General features: G+C 44.9%; 1 protein-coding gene across 1 annotated transcript in view; it reads right to left on the bottom strand.

The window, feature by feature from the left end:
- GOLGB1 (golgin B1) overlaps positions 1–18359 on the bottom strand; it is a 69056-nt gene that overhangs the window by 41434 nt on the left and 9263 nt on the right. Inside the window, exons 6-12 of the mRNA XM_084279220.1 lie at positions 16374–16532; positions 14126–14248; positions 13588–13701; positions 12595–13006; positions 11864–11955; positions 1438–1528; positions 726–793 (exon numbers count right to left, since the gene is read on the bottom strand). Of these exons, the coding sequence (XP_084135346.1) occupies positions 726–793; positions 1438–1528; positions 11864–11955; positions 12595–13006; positions 13588–13701; positions 14126–14248; positions 16374–16532 (1059 nt within the window). The remainder of the gene's footprint in view (positions 1–725; positions 794–1437; positions 1529–11863; positions 11956–12594; positions 13007–13587; positions 13702–14125; positions 14249–16373; positions 16533–18359) is intronic.

The raw sequence follows: 18359 nt of genomic DNA, 5'->3' as shown, positions 1-18359 counted from the left end.
TAATTAACCTCACTAGGAACAGGAAGATTCCTCAGGTCATTTCTGTTCATTTCAGGTTTGTAATTTACAGCATGAAAGAGTCTGGCTTTAGGATTAGACCATAAATGAAACTTCCTATCCCTTATTTCCCATTATCTCTTGATTACAAGGGAGTATGACTCTGAAGCACTTCAGTTTTGTTATTCTCACGAGCCCTCCAGTGTACTTATCCAGGCATATTTACTTGGCATCCTATCCATAGTGTCTGAATGAAGAGGTTTGGTCCCCTATTTTACCTGCCCATGTAACATGACGAGGAAACAGTGCAGAAGCCCATATTCCAGTCTGTGTCCATCTCCAAAGTGAGAGCACCAGACAAAACATTGAGACCAAAGTGCTTGGCTTTTTCCAAACAACTATCTCAAAGTTTCCTTCAACCCCCAAAAAAGATGCAAAAGCAAAGCAGGTCAAATCCTCCCCAGAAATCATGGGACAGCAGTCCATCAGTAAGTCAGCATCTTGCATTGTAAAGGCTGCCCATCCATCAATCTGGAGGACAGAAACAGCTTACGGGGAACCCCCAAAGGACAGTTATCTCAAAGCCTGTCACAGTGTTGCCACAACCATTTTAAGTTACAGGATATTAAAAACACAACTCCTCGGGGCTTTTGAACTAAATTAAAACTTTCATATCCACAGATAAATTACCATACTGAGAAGAAAAATGTTGTGGGCTAAATTTGTACCTCAGGGAGGATCAAAGTGTCATCAAAAGGCTTTTGCACTTCAGAATTCACCAGCTCTCCTGACACACCTGGTAATAAAAGGAACAGCTGTCACCATAAGCATAAGGACTTGCATGTAAAATAAGTAGGTAAGTGGAGATGCAGTATATGGGACTGGAGCTTCTCTAGTTTCCAAGGGGAGACACACACAAAAAGACAGCTTTGAGCCTAGGCACTGCACCCAGCTGTCCCAAATAGCTCTGCACATGCGAAATCTCCTTCATTTGCTGTGTGCTGGCAAGAAACAAGTGAATTAGGTAACAGGTTGTTTTGTTCAGTTGGTTGGTTTGGTGTTATTTTTGGGTTTTATTAACAATTTCAGGGTGGAGGTGGTGATTTCAGACACAAACATACTAGCTTGCAGAGGGGAACCCAGCTCTTCATTTTACCTTAATTCTCTTCTGTGTCTTAGACATGAACTTTTGCATCTACAAACACACTCTCCTTCAAATCCTTCCCCCTTTCTCATCTTAGGAACCACTTCTTTCTTCTCTCCTGACAAATCTTGTCACATGAGAATGTTCTATTCTACCTCATGTGCATCTTTTTTATCTTCTGTACATCTTTAGGTTCTGACCTCAATGTTCCTCTTTCCGAATTGCCTTATATTTGTCCCTGAATCTCCTCAGATTTCCACAGTTTTCTTGTCACATGCCTTATTCCGTGTCCTCACCTTCAGGAGTGGAAGAGCAATCTGCATAAGAGGCTGGAGCTTCCAGAGCCTGTGAGCTTTCCAGTTTCACCTCAGGTCCAACATTCTCATTCTGTTGGTTGAAAAAACAAAACACTTAGTTTTAAGCCATGACCCTTGCATTAGAAGGCAGCTACCTTGAACCTGGACAGGTGAGCAGGTAGCTAAGTGAAAACTATCAGTCCCAACTTAAATTGAAATAAATTAAAGAAATTAAGATAAAAAGTATATTGATTTTGACATTAAGCAAGATACTACGACATCTCTCAGCAGATCAGGGTGTCAGTGAATGCAGTGATTTTAGTGACTTCCTTCCCACCTTGAGGTGATTCCCCTTCCATCTTCATTGCTTCACAAGGACTACCTATGGATTCATAACCTTTCACTGAACTACCCAAGCAGAGGTGGTGAGAAGTCATGTGTGTGTTACTGTATGCCTCACTTCTCCAGCAGATAAAGAACCTGTGATCTTCTCAGGAAAATTACTGGCTCCACCACCTTGAAAAATAACCACCCCACAACAATCTATTAACTGGTGTATTTCTCCCACTTCTGTCAGACAGAACAGAACCTGACTGTTGTGTATGACAAAACACACTAGAAAGAGAGGACATTGTGCTATTTCAGACACAAATTCTACTTGCCCACACAAAGATGCTAAATAAAGCTCAGGAAATGGGTTTGCTGTTGACATCCATACAAGAACTAAGACTTCATCTACTATTTTTTTCTTTCTGAAAAGTCCATTTATAAGTTAAGATGCACATAAAATGAATGGTAACTAGCCAGAAATATTGCCATCTCACCTTGTCTCTCACTACAAGAAACAATTGGCTCTGTTAGTACTACTTCTGAGAGAAAAGGTTTGAACTAGAGTAAAAATAAACAAGCCAGAACTAAGTAAAGCACCTCTAAAAAAAGCTACTTCCTCCAACCCCCCAAAAAACAAGTAACAAACCCCTCCACGTTAACAACAGAAAGACTGAAAATAAATTTAAGTAGTCAGAATTAGCATTTTCCATAGCTACTGACAATATAAGTACACTGCTCCACAGGTCACACAATCATAATGAAACTGTCTGCAGCCCCAGGTTCTAGAGCACTTTGCTTGTGCAAACTCCAGGCACTGGAATGGATCACATGGCATGCACCCAAATACACAGCCCAGACCCCTGAACCAGACTTGGATTCACACGTATCTTGGCCTAAAGTCATCCTACACAGATGGCAGGATACAGCTGTCCAAATGTTAATACTTATATGTGAGCTATTTAGCTAGAGTCTTTTTATAATTAAGACACTGAAATGGGAAGTTTTTTTACAGAGAGAGTGGTGAGGGGCTGGAAGGGGCTGCCCAGAGAGGGGGTGGGTGCCCCGTCCCTGGGGGTGTCCAAGGCCAGGTTGGCTGGGGCCCTGGGCAGCCTTGTGTAGCTCCAGGCCTGGAGGTTGGTGTCCCTGCCTGTGGCAGGGGGTTGGAGCTCTGGGACCCTTGGGGTCCTTTCCAACCCAGGCCATTCTATGATTCCAGGGTTGGATTCATCGGCCTATTTTCCACCCTGGTGCAGGTGAACGACATGCTGAAGAACCTGTTATCTCTGCTGTCTGTAAAGGGGCTCTAGAAAATAGCTCAAGAAAAGACTGTGTGTGGGGGTGGCTATGTACCCACTGATCTGCTAGCTTACACTTTAACTACAAGCAGTTGCAATGTAAGGATCTGAAGTCAAGGAAGATGAGCTGACCCAGAATGCCTTCTCCAGTTTTAACATGAGTCCCAAATATCAACCTCTGCACTATAAACATTCTCTTTCAGAGAGGAATGTGTTAGGTAAAACACAGCATCACCTTCTTCCCCTGACAGCAGGCTGAAATAGAAGGGAGCAGTTTGGAAAGAGCCCCAACTTTGTTCTAAGTTAACAAACAATTCTACAACAAATTCTTCCAGCTACACAGAGGCAGCCAACATCATCACCTGGCTGACTGAGCATAAAGCAAAGCAGCAGGTACTTAATCCTGCTCTCTTCTCACTGATGGACTGACTGCAACTGTACCTGCAGCTGTTTACAGTGGAGCAGTACAAGGATAGGTAAGGGTCTGTCTCTCCCTTAAAGAGAGCTCAGCTTCTGCCAGTCAGTCCAGCGTATCTCCATCAGAGCAGCGGGAATGGAGAGTTGGCTTGAAAGGCATCTCATAATGACCCCTAAACATCTGGAATTCAATTTCCTGACTTGCCTGAGCTTAGTTTATAGCTTTCTTTTGCTGAAGAACTAACTCACAGGAGGCAGAAAAAAGCACACATGTGGGTTGAGTGAATGAAGGGCAATAAGAACTCCACACAGCCAAAGTGTAACAGAGTCTGGTAAGAACACAGTACAAGCAGTATTTGGAAGCTATTTCTGTCTTTCATCATTAATCCAGTTAATAATAACCTTCCAAAGAGGATTGCTAAAAAAGGCTGTAAAACAGCTTTACTGTTTTAAGCCCTTGACCTACTTTAGTTTTAGCTTATTCAAGCAGCTTAATCATTACCTGCTTCATGTTTTCTGGGACCATCACAGCTTCCTGCTGAGGCTCCTGGAGAAGAAGCTGCAAGTGTGACACTTCTGAAACATTCAAACACAAATTATTTCTTTGAAAATTAAAACTGATTTAGAAAATAACAGGATATTCTTCCAGGAGCTTTAGAGAACAGAGCACATGGCTGTTATGTAGTGGAGATATATAAGACTGTCATTGGATAATGTGTTTTGAGGGTTTTTTTTGGAGGCAAACCACCAAACAAGATGATGTTTTAGGCATGCTTTGGCAATTGTTGTTATACAGCCTAAAATTAAAGGATAGATGATTTGGTTTCAAGTCTTAAGAAGCATTTTTATAAATGAGGGGAAAGAACTATTGCAGCAGAATGTTTCAAATTTCAGTTGGATAAAAGTGAAGAGAGAGGGGAAGGAAACCCTCGAGGCCCAGGGTCCAAGTCAAGATTGGTACATGAACTCAGCTGTTGTTTGACTGGGGATATATTTACACTGAACAGTTCTGTAAACTGGCCTATAAACACCATTCATCATAGATACAGTGCATATGATGAAATGACTGGCTTGGTAGATTAGGGTATAACAGTGGATATCAAGGCCTTTGGTAAGGCTTTCGGCACTGTCTCCCATAACAGCCACATAAAGAAGCTGTTGATGTATAGGGCTGGGTGAACAGACAGTGAGGTGGATTGGAAACGGGCTGAATGGGCAGCTAAGAGGGTGGTGATCAGCATCATGAAGTCTAATTGGAGACCAGTAACTCAGCAGTGTACCCGAGAGGTCAATACTGGCTCCAATCCCCTTCGACATCTTCATGAGTGATCAGGATGATGTGGCACCTTTTAGCCTCAGCAAGCTTGAAGATGACTCAAATACAGGACAGCTAGGTGAGGAGATGCAGTCAGCATGGCTTCATGAAACACAGGTCCTGACTGACTAACATGAACTCCTGTGACAAAAGCCGGTGGATGTTGTCTACCTAGACTTTAGTAAAGCCTTTGACACTGTTTCCCGCAGCATTCCCCTGGAGAAACTGGCTGACTGTACCTGGGACAGCCATATTCTTTGCTGGGTGAAAAACTGGCTGGATGGCCAGACCCAAAGAGTTGTGGTGAAAGAGGTTAAATCCAGCCAGTGGCCAGGCACAAGTGGTGTTCCCCAGGGATCAGTGTTAGGGCCAGTTCTCTGTAACTCCTTTATCAGTGATCCGGATAAGGGGATCAAGTACAGCCTCAGTAAGTTTGCAGACAAGTCCAGGTTGGGAGGGAGTGTTATCTGCTTGAGGGTCGGAAGGCTTTGCAGAGGGATCTGGACAAGGGGAGGGCGGGTGCTACAAGGGGAGGGCGGGTGCTGGACCTTGTTTTCACTAACAAGGACAGGCTCGTTAGGGAAGTGAAGGTCGGGGGCAGCTTAGGACAAAGCGACCATGAAATGGTCGAGTTCAAGATCCTGGGTGGAAGAAACAAGCCAAAAAGTAGGATAGCTACCCTGAATTTTGGAAGAGCTAACTTTGATTTCCTCCGCAACTTAATAGGGGCTATCCCGTGGGCTACACTGTTTGAAGGAATGGGAGCCTGTGAGAGCTGGCTATTATTCAAACAGTGCTTCTTATTATTCAAAGGGAACGATGCATCCCTTTGAGTAAGAAATCAGGAAAGAGAGGCAGAAGACCTGCATGGATGAACACAGAGCTACTGAGTAAACTCAAAGAGAAGCAGAAGATCTATGAATTGTGGAAAAAGGGTCTGAGCACCTGGGGAGAATACAGGAATGTGGTCAGGGCCTGTAGGGATGCAACTAGGAAGGCTATAGCCTTCTTGGAAATGAAGCTGGCAAGGGACATAAAGGATAATAAAAAGGGTTTTTTTAGATACGTTAATAGTAAGAGGATGACCAGGGATAATGTAGGACCCTTGCTGAATGCGGAGGGTGTCCTGGTAACAGGGGATGCTGAGAAGGTGGAGATACTGAATGCTGCCTTTGCTTTGGTCTTCACTTCAAAGGCCCCTCAGGACCCACAGATCCTGTTTGAAAGTTGGAGTGTTGGGGAAACAAAGAATTTCCCTCTGGATGAGGTAGGGGAGGTCCAGGAGCGGCTCAAAGGGATTAATGCACACAAATCCATGGGCCCTGATGGGTTTCATCCACGTGTGCTGAGGAAGCTGGCGGAGGTGATTGCTGAGCCGCTCTCTATCATCTTCAACAGGTCTTGGAGGACAGGAGAAGTGCCTGAAGACTGAAGGATAGCCAATGTCACTCCAGTCTTTAAAAAGGGCAAGAAAGAGGAACCTTGTAACTATAGGCCAGTCAGCCTCACCTCTGTCCCAGGAAAGGTAATGGAACAGCTTGTTCTGGATGCCATCTCCAAACAAGTGGAAGAGAAGAAGGTCATGAGGAGTAGTCAGCATGGATTCACCAAGGGGAAATCGTGCTTGACCAATCTCATAGCCTTCTATGATCTCATAACAGGCTGGGTAGATGGAGGAAGAGCAGTAGATGTCATCTACCTTGACTTCAGCAGGGCCTTTGATACTGTCTCCCATGACACCCTGATAGGAAAGCTGAGAAAGCAGGGGATAGATGAGTGGACGGTGAGGTGGGTTGGGAATTGGCTGTCGGACCGAGCCCAGAGGGTTGTGATTCGAGGAGCAGAATCTGACTGGAGGCCTGTGACTAGTGGTGTTCCCCAGGGCTCGGTGTTGGGTCCAGTCCTGTTTAATATCTTCATTGACGATCTTGATGAGGGAATAGCATCCACCCTCAGCAAGTACGCCGATGATACAAAGCTGGGAGGGGTGGCTGACACGCAGGAACACTGCGCTGCCATCCAGAAAGACCTGGACAGGCTGGAGAGCTGGGCAGTTAGAAACCAGATGAAGTTCAACAAAAGCAAGTGTAAAGTCTTGCACCTGGGAAGGAACAACCATTTGTATCAGTACAGGCTGGGGGATAATCTGCTGGAGAAGAGCTCAGTGGAGAAGGACCTGAGGGTCCTGGTAGGCCATGAGCCAGCAGTGTGCCCTGGTGGCTAAGGGAGCCAATGGGATCCTGGGGGCATCCGGAGGAGTGTGGGAAGCAGGTCAAAGGAGGTGATCCTCCCCCTCTACTCTGCCCTGGTCAGGCCCCACCTGGAGTATTGTGTCCAGTTCTGGGCTCCTTGGTTTAAAAAGGACAGGGATCTCCTGGAGAGAGTCCAAAGAAGGGCCACGAAGATGATTAGGGGTCTGGAACATCTCCCCTATGAGGATAGGCTGAGTAAGTTGGGACTTGAATAGAGAAGACTAAGGGGGGACCTAATTAAAGTCTATAATTATCTTACGCAGGGGATGCAGGGGGAATCAGCCAGCCCCTTTTCAGTGGTCTGTGGGGATAGGACAAGGGGCAATGGCTGCAAGTTGGAGCACAGGAAGTTCCGCACGAACACGCGGAAGAACTTTTTCACAGTGAGGGTGACAGAGCACTGGAATAGGCTGCCCAGGGAGGTGGTGGAGTCTCCATCTCTGGAGATATTCAAGACACATCTGGACACCTATCTGAGTGGTATGTCCTAGGGAGCCTGCTTTGGCAGGGGGGTTGGACCCGATGATCTCTTGAGGTCCCTTCCAACCCCCACAATTCTATGATTCTATGATTCTATGACAGACTGGAGCAGTGGGCCAAGGCCAATGGCATCAGGTTCAACAAGGCTCAGTGTGAGGTCCTGCACTTGGGTCACAACCACCCCAGGCAACGCTGCAGGCTGGGGGCAGAGTGCCTGGAAAGCTGCCTGGCTGAAAAGAACCTGGGGGTGTGGGGTGACAGCTGAACATGAGCCAGCAGTGAGCCCGGGGCCGGGGGGGGGGGGGCAAGAAGGCCACAGCATCCTGGCTTGTGTCAGCAAGAGTGTGGCCAGCAGGACCAGGGCAGTGACCGTCCCCTGTACTCAGCCCTGTGTGCTGTGTTCAGTTTCAGGCCCCTCACTACAAGAAGGACATTGAGGTGCTGGAGCACGTCCTGAGAAGAGCAACAAAGCTGGTGAAGGGGCTAGAGAACAGTTCTTACAAGGAGCACCTGAGGGAAGTGGGGTGGGTTCCAACCTAAACAGTTCTATGATTCTGTGTTTGCTGTCCCTGAAATTGGCTGAACTCCATAGGCTTTTCCTGAAGATGATGGAACCACAGAAGGATTTGGGTTGGAAAATATCATCAAGTCCAACTGTTAGCCTAGCTCTTGTCTGTGTTCTTACTGTAGAGAGGAAAGTAGAAAAAGGTAAACTGCACGGTCTTATGTAGCAGCAGGAGAGACATTCAATCACTCAAACAGCTGCTTCAAGAAATGTTTAAAGAATCCGTGTGACTAGAAGAGAGAGCAGCAGCTATAGTGGTGTAATGCACCATTAAGCCCATGAAAATTAAAAGACTATACAAAGACTTCAAAAGTTATGAAGTTTTAGAAAGTTACAGTTAAAGTAGTTTGGTAGCATTCGTTGAGGTTTGCTTGAAAATCATCAGAAGTTGCAAAATATAAGGTAACCATAAATCCTTATTACATTCTACTTGAGTTAGGACTGGAGTACTGTGGGCAGTCCTAGGGCTAGGGTTACATTTCAGATAAGACTGACAAATTAAGAAGTCTTCAGGAGACAAAGAGGAGTAGCAAAGTATTTAGAACCTACAGAGGACTTTTGAAAGTTGATTATTTTTTACATGTTTCCATGTAATCTTTTTGGGGAGGTTATTTTGGTCATTTGGGTTTTATTTTTCTTTAAGTGACATCACTCAATGTTTAAATGTTAAAAACATCAACGATCAAGTCAGTGTTCAATACACCCATTCCCTATTCAAGGCAAAATTACAACAAAACCTTGTTTTGAAGTAAGCATGCAATTAAACATTCACTGGGAAAGACCATGCATGCATGACAGTAACAACAGTGAAGCTTTACATGTCACTGCATGTTTCAGGTGATATTCCTTAGTGGAGGAAGGACCTGCTTTTTAAGCAAGCTGATAAAAGCCTTCCAGGTGCATTTTGGATATACTCAATCTTAACTCACATCATATCAGATTAAAAGCCTTACAGGATTTCTGTAAGGCCTGAGACCTTAGTAGTCCCCCCACAACATTCTTGCCATTAAGTTGCAGAGATATGGGTTTGACAGATGGACAAGGGACTGGCTGGACGGCTGTGTGCAGAGAGCTCAACTGTCCAAGTCAATGGCTCAACATCCAAGAAGAAACTGCTGTGGTGTGCCTCAAGGGTCTGACTAGGACCAATACTGTCCACTACCTTCACTCATGACCTAGTGGGATTAAGTGCATCCTCCGGAAGCTGGCAGCTGGCACCAAGCTGTGCAGTGCAGCTGATTTGCTGGAAGAATGGAATGCCACCGAGAGGGACACTGACAAGGTTGGGGAGTGGGCATGTGTAGACCCCATGATGTTCTGCAATGCCAACTGCAAGGTTCTGCACACAGTCTGGGACAATCCCCAGTGTCAGTGTAGACCAGGAGGTAAACTGATTGACAGCAGGCTGCAGAGGAGGACTCGGGGATACTGGTAAATGAAAAATTGGACTGGAGCTGGCAATGTACACTTGCAGCCCAGAAAGCCAATCACTTGCCTGGCAGCATCAAAAGAAGTGTGAGCAGCAGGTCGAGGGAGATGATTCTCCTCCTCTACTCTGCTCTCCTGAGACCCCACCTGGAATACTGTGCTTGGTTCTGGGCTTCCCCAGTACAAGAAACACACTGATATGTTAGAGTGAGTCCAGAAGGGTCACAGAAATTATCAGAGGCCTGTCAGCCCTGCTGTGAAGACAGGCTGAGAGTTGAGGCTGTTCAGCCTGGAGAAGAGAAGGTTCCAGGAAGGCCTTACTGCAGCCTTTCCAGAGGACTGCTTCTCTTTGAGCTGCCCAGAAAAGTTGTCAGTTGCCCCATCATCAGACACGTTCAAGGTCAGGTTGCATGGGGCTTTAAGCGACCTGATCTAGTGGAGAATGTCTCTCTGCCTAAGGTAGGGGGGTTGGACATCGCTTCCAACCCAAACTAAACAATTCCAAATGATGCCTTGAAACTCATTAAAGGTCTGCATTACAGAGTTCATGGAATAAAATGAGGAAAGGGAGGTGCCCTGAAGGAGCAGGAATCTGGTTTATTGTTGATTATTCCCCCACCAGGATTCTTACGGACTATAGATCTCTGGATGACAGGAAGCAAAAGGAATCTATTTCTGCAAAAATCAAGACAGCCTGTTGCCACAGCACATTGTACCCTAAAGTAAAGAAACCTGTGGGGACCCATCTTTTTATACTGTAATTCGGGGAGTGATGATATTACTGCTACTGGCCTCCATGTTTAGAGACTGAAAACCAAACTGTCCAACCTTTTTTATTTTGTGGCATATGTGTGGACCCTTTACTGTTTCAGCAAAAGCCATCAAAAATAAGCCCCCCAGAAGCACCACATGCAGATTGTCAGCATTCTGTATCACAGAGGAGCTACTGCTTCAGTTACACCTTATTTTGTACAACCTAAGAATGTGCAAGGGCACAGTAACTTGGAATAGAAAAATTACCATCCTTAGGCATGACTGACCTTAAACAAGTAGAAACCCCATTAAACCAAAAATACTCCTTGAACTTAATATGCCCTATCACAGTGAAGCTAACCTCAGTGCCCTTTTCTGGAAAAATCACAGAATCACAAGGTTGGAAAAGACCTTTAAAGTCATCAAGTCCAACCATTCCCATCCTGAGCGAAACCAGATCCCTGAGCACCTCATCTCCCCTCTGTTCAACACCCCCAGGGCTGGGGACTCAGCCCCCTCCCTGGGCAGCCTGTGCCACAGCCCCACAACTCTGCCAGGGAAGAACTCTGCCCTCCCAGCTGAGCTGACCCTGCCCTGGGGCAGCTTGAGCCCATTGCCCCTCGGCCCAGCTCCTGGCCCCTGGCTGCAGAGACCATCGCCCACCTCTCTGCACCCTCCTGCCAGGGCAGGGCAGAGGGGAGAAGGTCTCCCGTCAGCCTCTTCTTCTCCAGGCTAAAACCCTACAATCACATTGTGTTACCATCTATGCTTTCATCCTAGCCTTTCCATGTCTTCCCCATGTTCTCTGCACCTATCATGACAGGTGATACATGCAGGAAGATGAAGCATGTGAACCATCCAGGTAACCAGTTCTACCCACTGCGTCTTACGGCGAGAACACCAACCATTGCTTCATATCACCAGACACCACCACGCAGGCAGGCCTGTGATGAGCAGCCCAGTCTTTTTAATAATCACAGATGTTTTGCTTATTTGTTCCTGCCAGTCTGTTCACTGTCTGAGATTCAAATAGTTCCTATTCCCTTGAGAATTAAATTAACCCCTGAAAAGAATGATACAGTTTTTTTTTAAGGTCTTGTCAATGAAACAGGTATCCAGTAACCATGGACATGTTTATTATCTAGAAGTAGGCAAGAATAATTCTTAAATATTCTAGGAATATTAATATAGATAAGATCATTTTATCACCTTCAGTATTTTGTCCTTCCAAGTTTTCCATGGGCAGTAGCAAAGTCTCATTCTGATCTCCCTGATCTCTCTTTTCCTGTGAAGTTGTTTCATCCTGTTTAAACATAGGTCAGAAAGCTGAATTTCAATACAGTTTATACATATTAATCTTTGATAATTCAGTTAACCTTCTAACAAATCAATCAGCAACTTTTAAATTACTCAAATTGACTCCGATTTCTTTCCAGGCTTCCACAGTCTTAACATGTCTGCCCATCAGCCGAGAGAACCCCTAAGAGCCTTTCTAAAGCAATACATCATGAAAAGGGAATTAAAACCATTCTATTCGGTTTCAGTTTCTCAATACATGGGAAATTTCAGGAGACACTGGAAAAGATCATACCTGCTTCTCATCATTGGAGTCCTGCACTACTGACTTGGATTTCAGCTCATTCTCACTGCTGACAAATTCTTCAGATTTCTGTACAAGTTTATCTAATGGAGGGGGTAAAAAAAGGGAGTTGAAGGTGTGTTCTTGCCTCCTTTTCTGAAATATATCCCTATCTCTCAGTCATTGCTTCAGTTTTGAGAGGTAAAGGAGCTGGAAGAACAACAACTTGAAATAATAGCTCAAGGCAAGATCAACATTATTTGTTATCATAGAAGCCTATAGACAAAATGGTACAGTTCCCTTTCCTTGGCTGTTTTACTTATAACTTCAGTAGAAATTCATACTCTGAAGAATGTGGCACATCTAAAAACAACTTACATAAGTTGATGGAAAAAATCCAACAAGTTATTAACTAAAAAACATACATCTGGCTCAAGAAAACCATAAGCCTCAAAAGATTTTAGGCTGGGACAGTACACAGGGAAAGCACCATATATGCTGCCCTAGTCTTATGCTCCTCCACTTGCAATTGGCTTTGGTCACTGTCAAAGACAGAGAGATGGGATCGCACTAGAGACCCCTTTAGTTTGATACAGTACCACCACTCCTGTGTTCCTGTGCAATTAGTAATTGTTATATCAAAACTTTTTATGAGCTATTATAATAACATAGCCAAACAGCAGGCCAGACAGTGATCCTCTGGCTCTTGAGAACCTGTTTCACCAACTGCTGTGCTTGCTTACCCTGTAGTTTCTGTATTGTAGCACTGTTTTCCACAGACAACACCAAAAGATGATCAATATCCTGTTTCAGCTGATTATTTTCAGCTACAAGGGCAGCATGGCTAGATTGCAGCTGTTGCTCAGCCACCTTAAGAGAACTGATCTGCAGGTTCTTCTCTTCCAACTCCAGCCTTTGTTCCTGCTCCAGGTCTTTATACTTCGTCTCTAATTCAGCTTGTGCTCTTTGTGCCTCTCTCAGTTGTTCTGAGAGACACTGCACCTCCTCCTGCAAGCGATGGGAGGATAGCTTCCTCTCAGCTAGCTCCAGCTCCATCTTCTCTCTGAGATCCTGGGACTCTCGTCTCTCTGCATCTAACACATCCCTAAGGTTGCTTAGATCCACTTCCATCTTCTGACACTGGCCTAGGAGTGCCTGTAAAAGGATATGGAAATGAACGTATCTACTGGTTCAACACATTGCTAAAGTACTTTAATTTAATGGCAATTAAAAGTTTCGTTATTTTCAAGTATCTAAGTAGCAGAAAGAAGCCAACAAAAGTGGCAGAAATCTCAATTTGTTATAAAGAAACTGTCCTGCCACTTGCAAACTGCAAGAAAGCAATTCTAGGAGAAACAAAAGCTCTCCATTTTGGTAAAGAAAAGAGCAGGGGAGTGGCAACTCTTTGTGTCTGTCTTCATAGGAAAGGTGCTTCGCCCATGGACCATCTTTGTGCCCCCCCCGCCCCCCTTTAGACTCACTCCAACATGTCCACATCCTCATGTTGGGGGCCCCGGAGCTGGACACAGTATTCAGTATTCCAGGTGGGGTCTCATGAGAGCAGAGTAGAGGGGAAGAATCTCCTTCCTTGACCTGTGATCAGGCTTCTTTGGATACAGCCCAGGATACAGTTGCTTTCTGTGCTGCTGACAAAGCTTCTGAGATACTGACAAAGTCCCCACTCACCTCTTACACACACGTGAGAGTAAGGCAATAAGCAAAGCACGAACAGGTACCTGGTTCTGTTGTTCTGCAGTATGTAATTCCTGCTGCAGCAATTCTACCACCTGGGTTCTCCCCAGCAGAGCTGCATCCTGCTCCTCCAGCTTCCTCTGAAGTACACACAGGTTCTGGAGAGAGACAGTGCTGTACCAGTACTCTGGAAGGCTAACATGAGAAAGCTGGATTTTCTAGTTTCATCCATTCACCTATTTTTCATTCCAGTTACTTTAATAGCCTGAATAACTATTTTTGTTGACACCTTCTGGAGCCCTGGTGCAGCAGGGAGAACTCAGCATTGTTTCACAAATAGGGAACTGGAGCAAAATAATTTAAGACTTTAAGTACTCCTTCTATTCAACTGATATCAGCAGATTGAAGCTATGACCCTGACAGTCCAAATTACCATTCCAAAAAACCCCAAACAATCAAATTGTATTTACTCTCACCCCTTCTGCGTTATTTTGATGAGAGCTGTTCTCTCAGGGTGTGCTCAGACTGGTAAAATTTCTTTTCCTTTCCCCTCCTGTAAGAAGATTATTGTATCAAACATACCTGCTGCATCTCTACTTCCAGATCTGTCTGCGCCACTGTCTTAGGCAATTCAGTTTGGTGCTGGTGAACCTGCTCTTCTAGGACAGCTTCCTTCTCCTGAATCACTTTCTGCAGGGAGCTCAGCTGAAAACAGACAATAAATAATAAAAAACCCAAAGAACAAGAAGGTTATGAGCTTGACCGACATGCAGGCTTCCTTTCAGTATATACCAGCATATTATGTGTGTGATAAGGTCTTCTGCTTGATAATTCTGTATGTCAGTTGCAGTCAAATGACAGCTTTATCCTGCTAATACATATATTAACTGATAATATTTCAGTTCCCAGAAGGCAAAACCCCATGAAATACAGATATGCAGAATGACAAAAACTATGACTGTAAAATTACAGGTTCGTAAAACTTCTGGGTTGGTTTGTTTTGGGGTTTTTTTTTTTGTATAGGATGCAGCCCAATTCACAGATCAAACCCTAAACCTGGAATTCAGAGTATTAACAAAAATCTTTCCATAAATAAATACACTGTAACATAACAGACACTACATTACATTACAGGATAAAAAGCTCCTCTGTCTATCCACAGTAGAGCAGAGAGAGGCAGTGGCAGGTCTGGGAGCTGAAGGAATACTCTGCCTCAGCTGTTTCAAAGCCCATCATAGAGCAGCAACAGCAGGCAGGAATCCAACCCAAATTCTAAGTCAGAGGAAGGGCCCTGCCCAGGCCCTGTTCCCCCACTCCTCAGAGTCATCAGTCCCACTGCCCAAGTGTGAAACCCATTCAGATGGCTTAGATGTGGAGCGCCTTTTGCACCAAAGGTGGCCTAAGGTATAGGATGTATTATGGGATACAGGTAAAGAGCATTTTGGGATTGCAGGAGACCTACAGGAGGTTTAGAGGAACCACCAAAGGCAGAGAAATGGTGACTTGAGGAATGACAGAACCAAAAACTAAGAGTGTAAGGCCAGTTGTGTAAACAATGGCTGCTAGATATGCTTCTGGCCATGCCCTGCAGCTGAGCAGCAGTCTGTCCCATCTTCTTGCTAAACACCATTTCTAAATCTGTCACTGTGAGAGAGGGTCTCTAAGTGGTGTGCATTTCTGGGGAGAGGGGGTGTCTAAGTGCTGGTAGCTGGAATCAGACTGTAGGTCAATGGGCCTGTACGCCCATGGTGCCAGCAACTGCAGAGATTAGAGCAAGTGAATTTAAGGGCCAGCAACTGCTGTGGGACTACAGACCAGAGGGCCTGTGTGTCCATGTGAAGCTCCAAGGGAGTTGGCTACTAAAGAGACCTGGGAAGTCCTGTTGCCCTGCCAGCATGCACACGCATGCCTGCGTGTCTCAGAGTGAGACTACAACGAGACTGGCTACCAGAGGGAGCAGGAGTGCAGGTCGGAGTGTGCTTGTGTCTCTGTAAGGATAAGATGATAGGGGGTTGGCTACTGAAGAGGGCAGGGGAGCCGCACACATGCACTAACATGCACATTTTTCTATAAGCACAGGGGCAGGGGTTGGCTATTGGAGAGACAGGGGAGTCCCAGCCAGCTCTGCACACACATGTGCATGAATGATGGGTCTGTACCAGAAGCTGGAGTGGAGCTGTGGGCTCTGGGGCTTTGCATATCCACATGCCAACAACTGGAGAGACTTGGATCCAGGGGCCAGTTAGCAAGATTCACGATCTGAGATGCCATAGAGGGGAACAGGGGGAGGCTGTATGTTCATGTGAGTGCTTGGTGCTTCTATGCTATCTATGTAGCTGGTCATCATATGTACAGGGGCTGCACCCTGCTGAGAACACACCCTCAGCCATGCAGCTGGATGGGCTGAGGCAGCACGGGGCTTTGCCCCTGTCAGGCTGCAGGACTGGGCCATAGTCCCAGCAGGAACATGTCCTCAGGAACAACCGTGTCTCACATCATCCAAGGCAAGTGTGAAGGGTTCAAAGCTGCAAGAGGGGAGGTTCAGACTTGACCTTAGGAAGCGTATCTTTACCAAGAGGGTGGTCACACACTGGAACAGGATTCCTAGAGAGGCAGTCAGTGCCCATACCTGTGTTTAAGAGGCATTTGGACATTTTTTGCCCTTAATAATAGGCTTTATCTTTGGGTCAGCCTTGAAGAGGTCAGACAGTTGGACTAAGATGATCACAGGAGGTTCCTTCCAGCTGAACTATTCGATTCTGTCATGCCAGTGGAAGTGATGTGGAGATAAACACAGATGTAAACTGACAAATAGACTTTTTTTCTGTACCTGTGTTGCAAACTTGATTTCAGCATCTTTCAGATTGGCATTGGCTACAGCCAGCTGTTCCTTCAGATCCTGAACAGTCTCCTCTTGCTCCCGGAGCTGCTCTTTTAGTGCTTCAGCTTCATCCCTCTGCTCATCACTAGTGTGTTGGTTATTCTGACACTGCAAGAGAAAAAAAAAAAAGGGATAAAACAGAAGAAACTGATCAATATTACTGCTCACTGAAAAACAAATAATTAGAATGCTATTGCACTCTTTACTTCTAATCAGATGCTTATTTCTTAACTATATTTCTTAACTTCATAATGTTGTGGTTTCTTCAAATTAAATTGTTCTGCATTAAGAAACTATTTTCCCAATTTCTGTGTAGATCCACACGAGATGTATTTAACTGGGAAGCGTCAAATCACTTCTGGAATGACTAATCCATAATGGTTGCCATACAAATTAAGGTAAATCATATTATTAAATAAAATATAATACATAATCTACAGTATGACCACCCTGATCTGTGAGCCTTTTAATTTCACAGATTTTGCTAATACCAGAAATTAAGCATTTTTTAATTAGCAATAGAAGAAGATTCTTCACATGACAAAGGGGCAAACATTAAACATTCTAAGCTACAGAAAACACCCATGGAAACCTCTTTAGACTAATGGGATTTGTAACAATAAACCGGTTAAAATAAACAAAGGGAACATGCAAACAATCATCAGTTCTATTTTATTCTGAGGGACTCAAACCCTCTGTCTACAACCATGACATTTAAACTTAGACAACATTTCACATAAAACATGTCCACTCAGACATACCAGAACACTACATCTGCACACAGACGGTCACAAAGACCATCACAGCAGAGTCACATACTAGGTCCAGCATTTCAATACCATCCCTGAGAAGCAGGAAACACATCTTTCTAATGTTACCACCTCACCACTCCCAACTACTTCAAATACTCAGTGCCAGGGATTTTTGACTGAATATATACACAGTGTTGTTTGGTTTGAGGGGTTTTTGTGTTATAGATGAAAAATAACAAACACATGGAGTCTACAGAGTATTTATGTCCTTTAAACCAATCCTGAAAAAAATTCTGAAGGCATTTAGAAGGACTTGTAAGTCAGTAAAGTAAGAATAATTAAGCTACCGTTCCTCAATGTGTCACCTACAGAGAAGGTCTTTGGTAGAATAGACAAAGAAAGCTTTAATTGCACTTAAATTTAGAACAGGGGAAACCCAAGCCCACCAAAAAAAAAAATAAAAACAACCTCAAACCAAAACCCAAACCAACAAAAGAGCAGGAAACTTGAAGAAACCAAGGATATAGATGACTTACAAGGCAAGGGCAAAGCAGTTACTAGGGAAAAACGATGGGTGACTTGGTTTGCCTACCTGGGATTCGCTTTCATGGCTGCGTGCAGCATTTGATGCCGTCACAGAACATTAGGGGTTGGAAGGGACCTCAAAGGGTCACCTACTCCAAACCCCCTGCCACAGCAGGATCACCCAGACTAAATCACACAAGAATGCATCCCAGGAGGTTTTGAATGTCTCCAGAGAATGAAACTGCACAACCTCTCTGGGCAGCCTGTTCCAGTGCTCTGCCACCTTCACAGTGAAAAAGCTTTTCCTTAAGTTCACATGGAACCTCCTACACTCCACAGAGATCTTCTTGAACTGAGGGTCCCCAGAACTGGACCCAATATTCCAGGTGTGGTCTTACAAGGGCAGAGTAGAGGGAGAGAACCTCTCTTGACCTACTACCCACCCCCCTTCTAACACACCCCAGGATGCCATTGGCCTTCACGGACATGAGGGCACGTTGCTGTTCCAGAGAAGATACTTGTCTCTAAATCGGAAAGATGTGGATTGGGCAGATGGACCACTCAGTGGATAAGGAACTGGCTGGATGGTCGCACTCAAAGTTGCGGTCAATGGCTCAACATCTAAGTGGACACCAGTGACCCCTCAGGGGTCAGTACT

Source organism: Gallinula chloropus, assembly GCF_964237585.1.
Source record: "Gallinula chloropus genome assembly, chromosome: 1".
Classification (NCBI taxonomy): domain Eukaryota; kingdom Metazoa; phylum Chordata; class Aves; order Gruiformes; family Rallidae; genus Gallinula; species Gallinula chloropus.
This window is presented reverse-complemented; position numbering and strand designations above follow the sequence as displayed.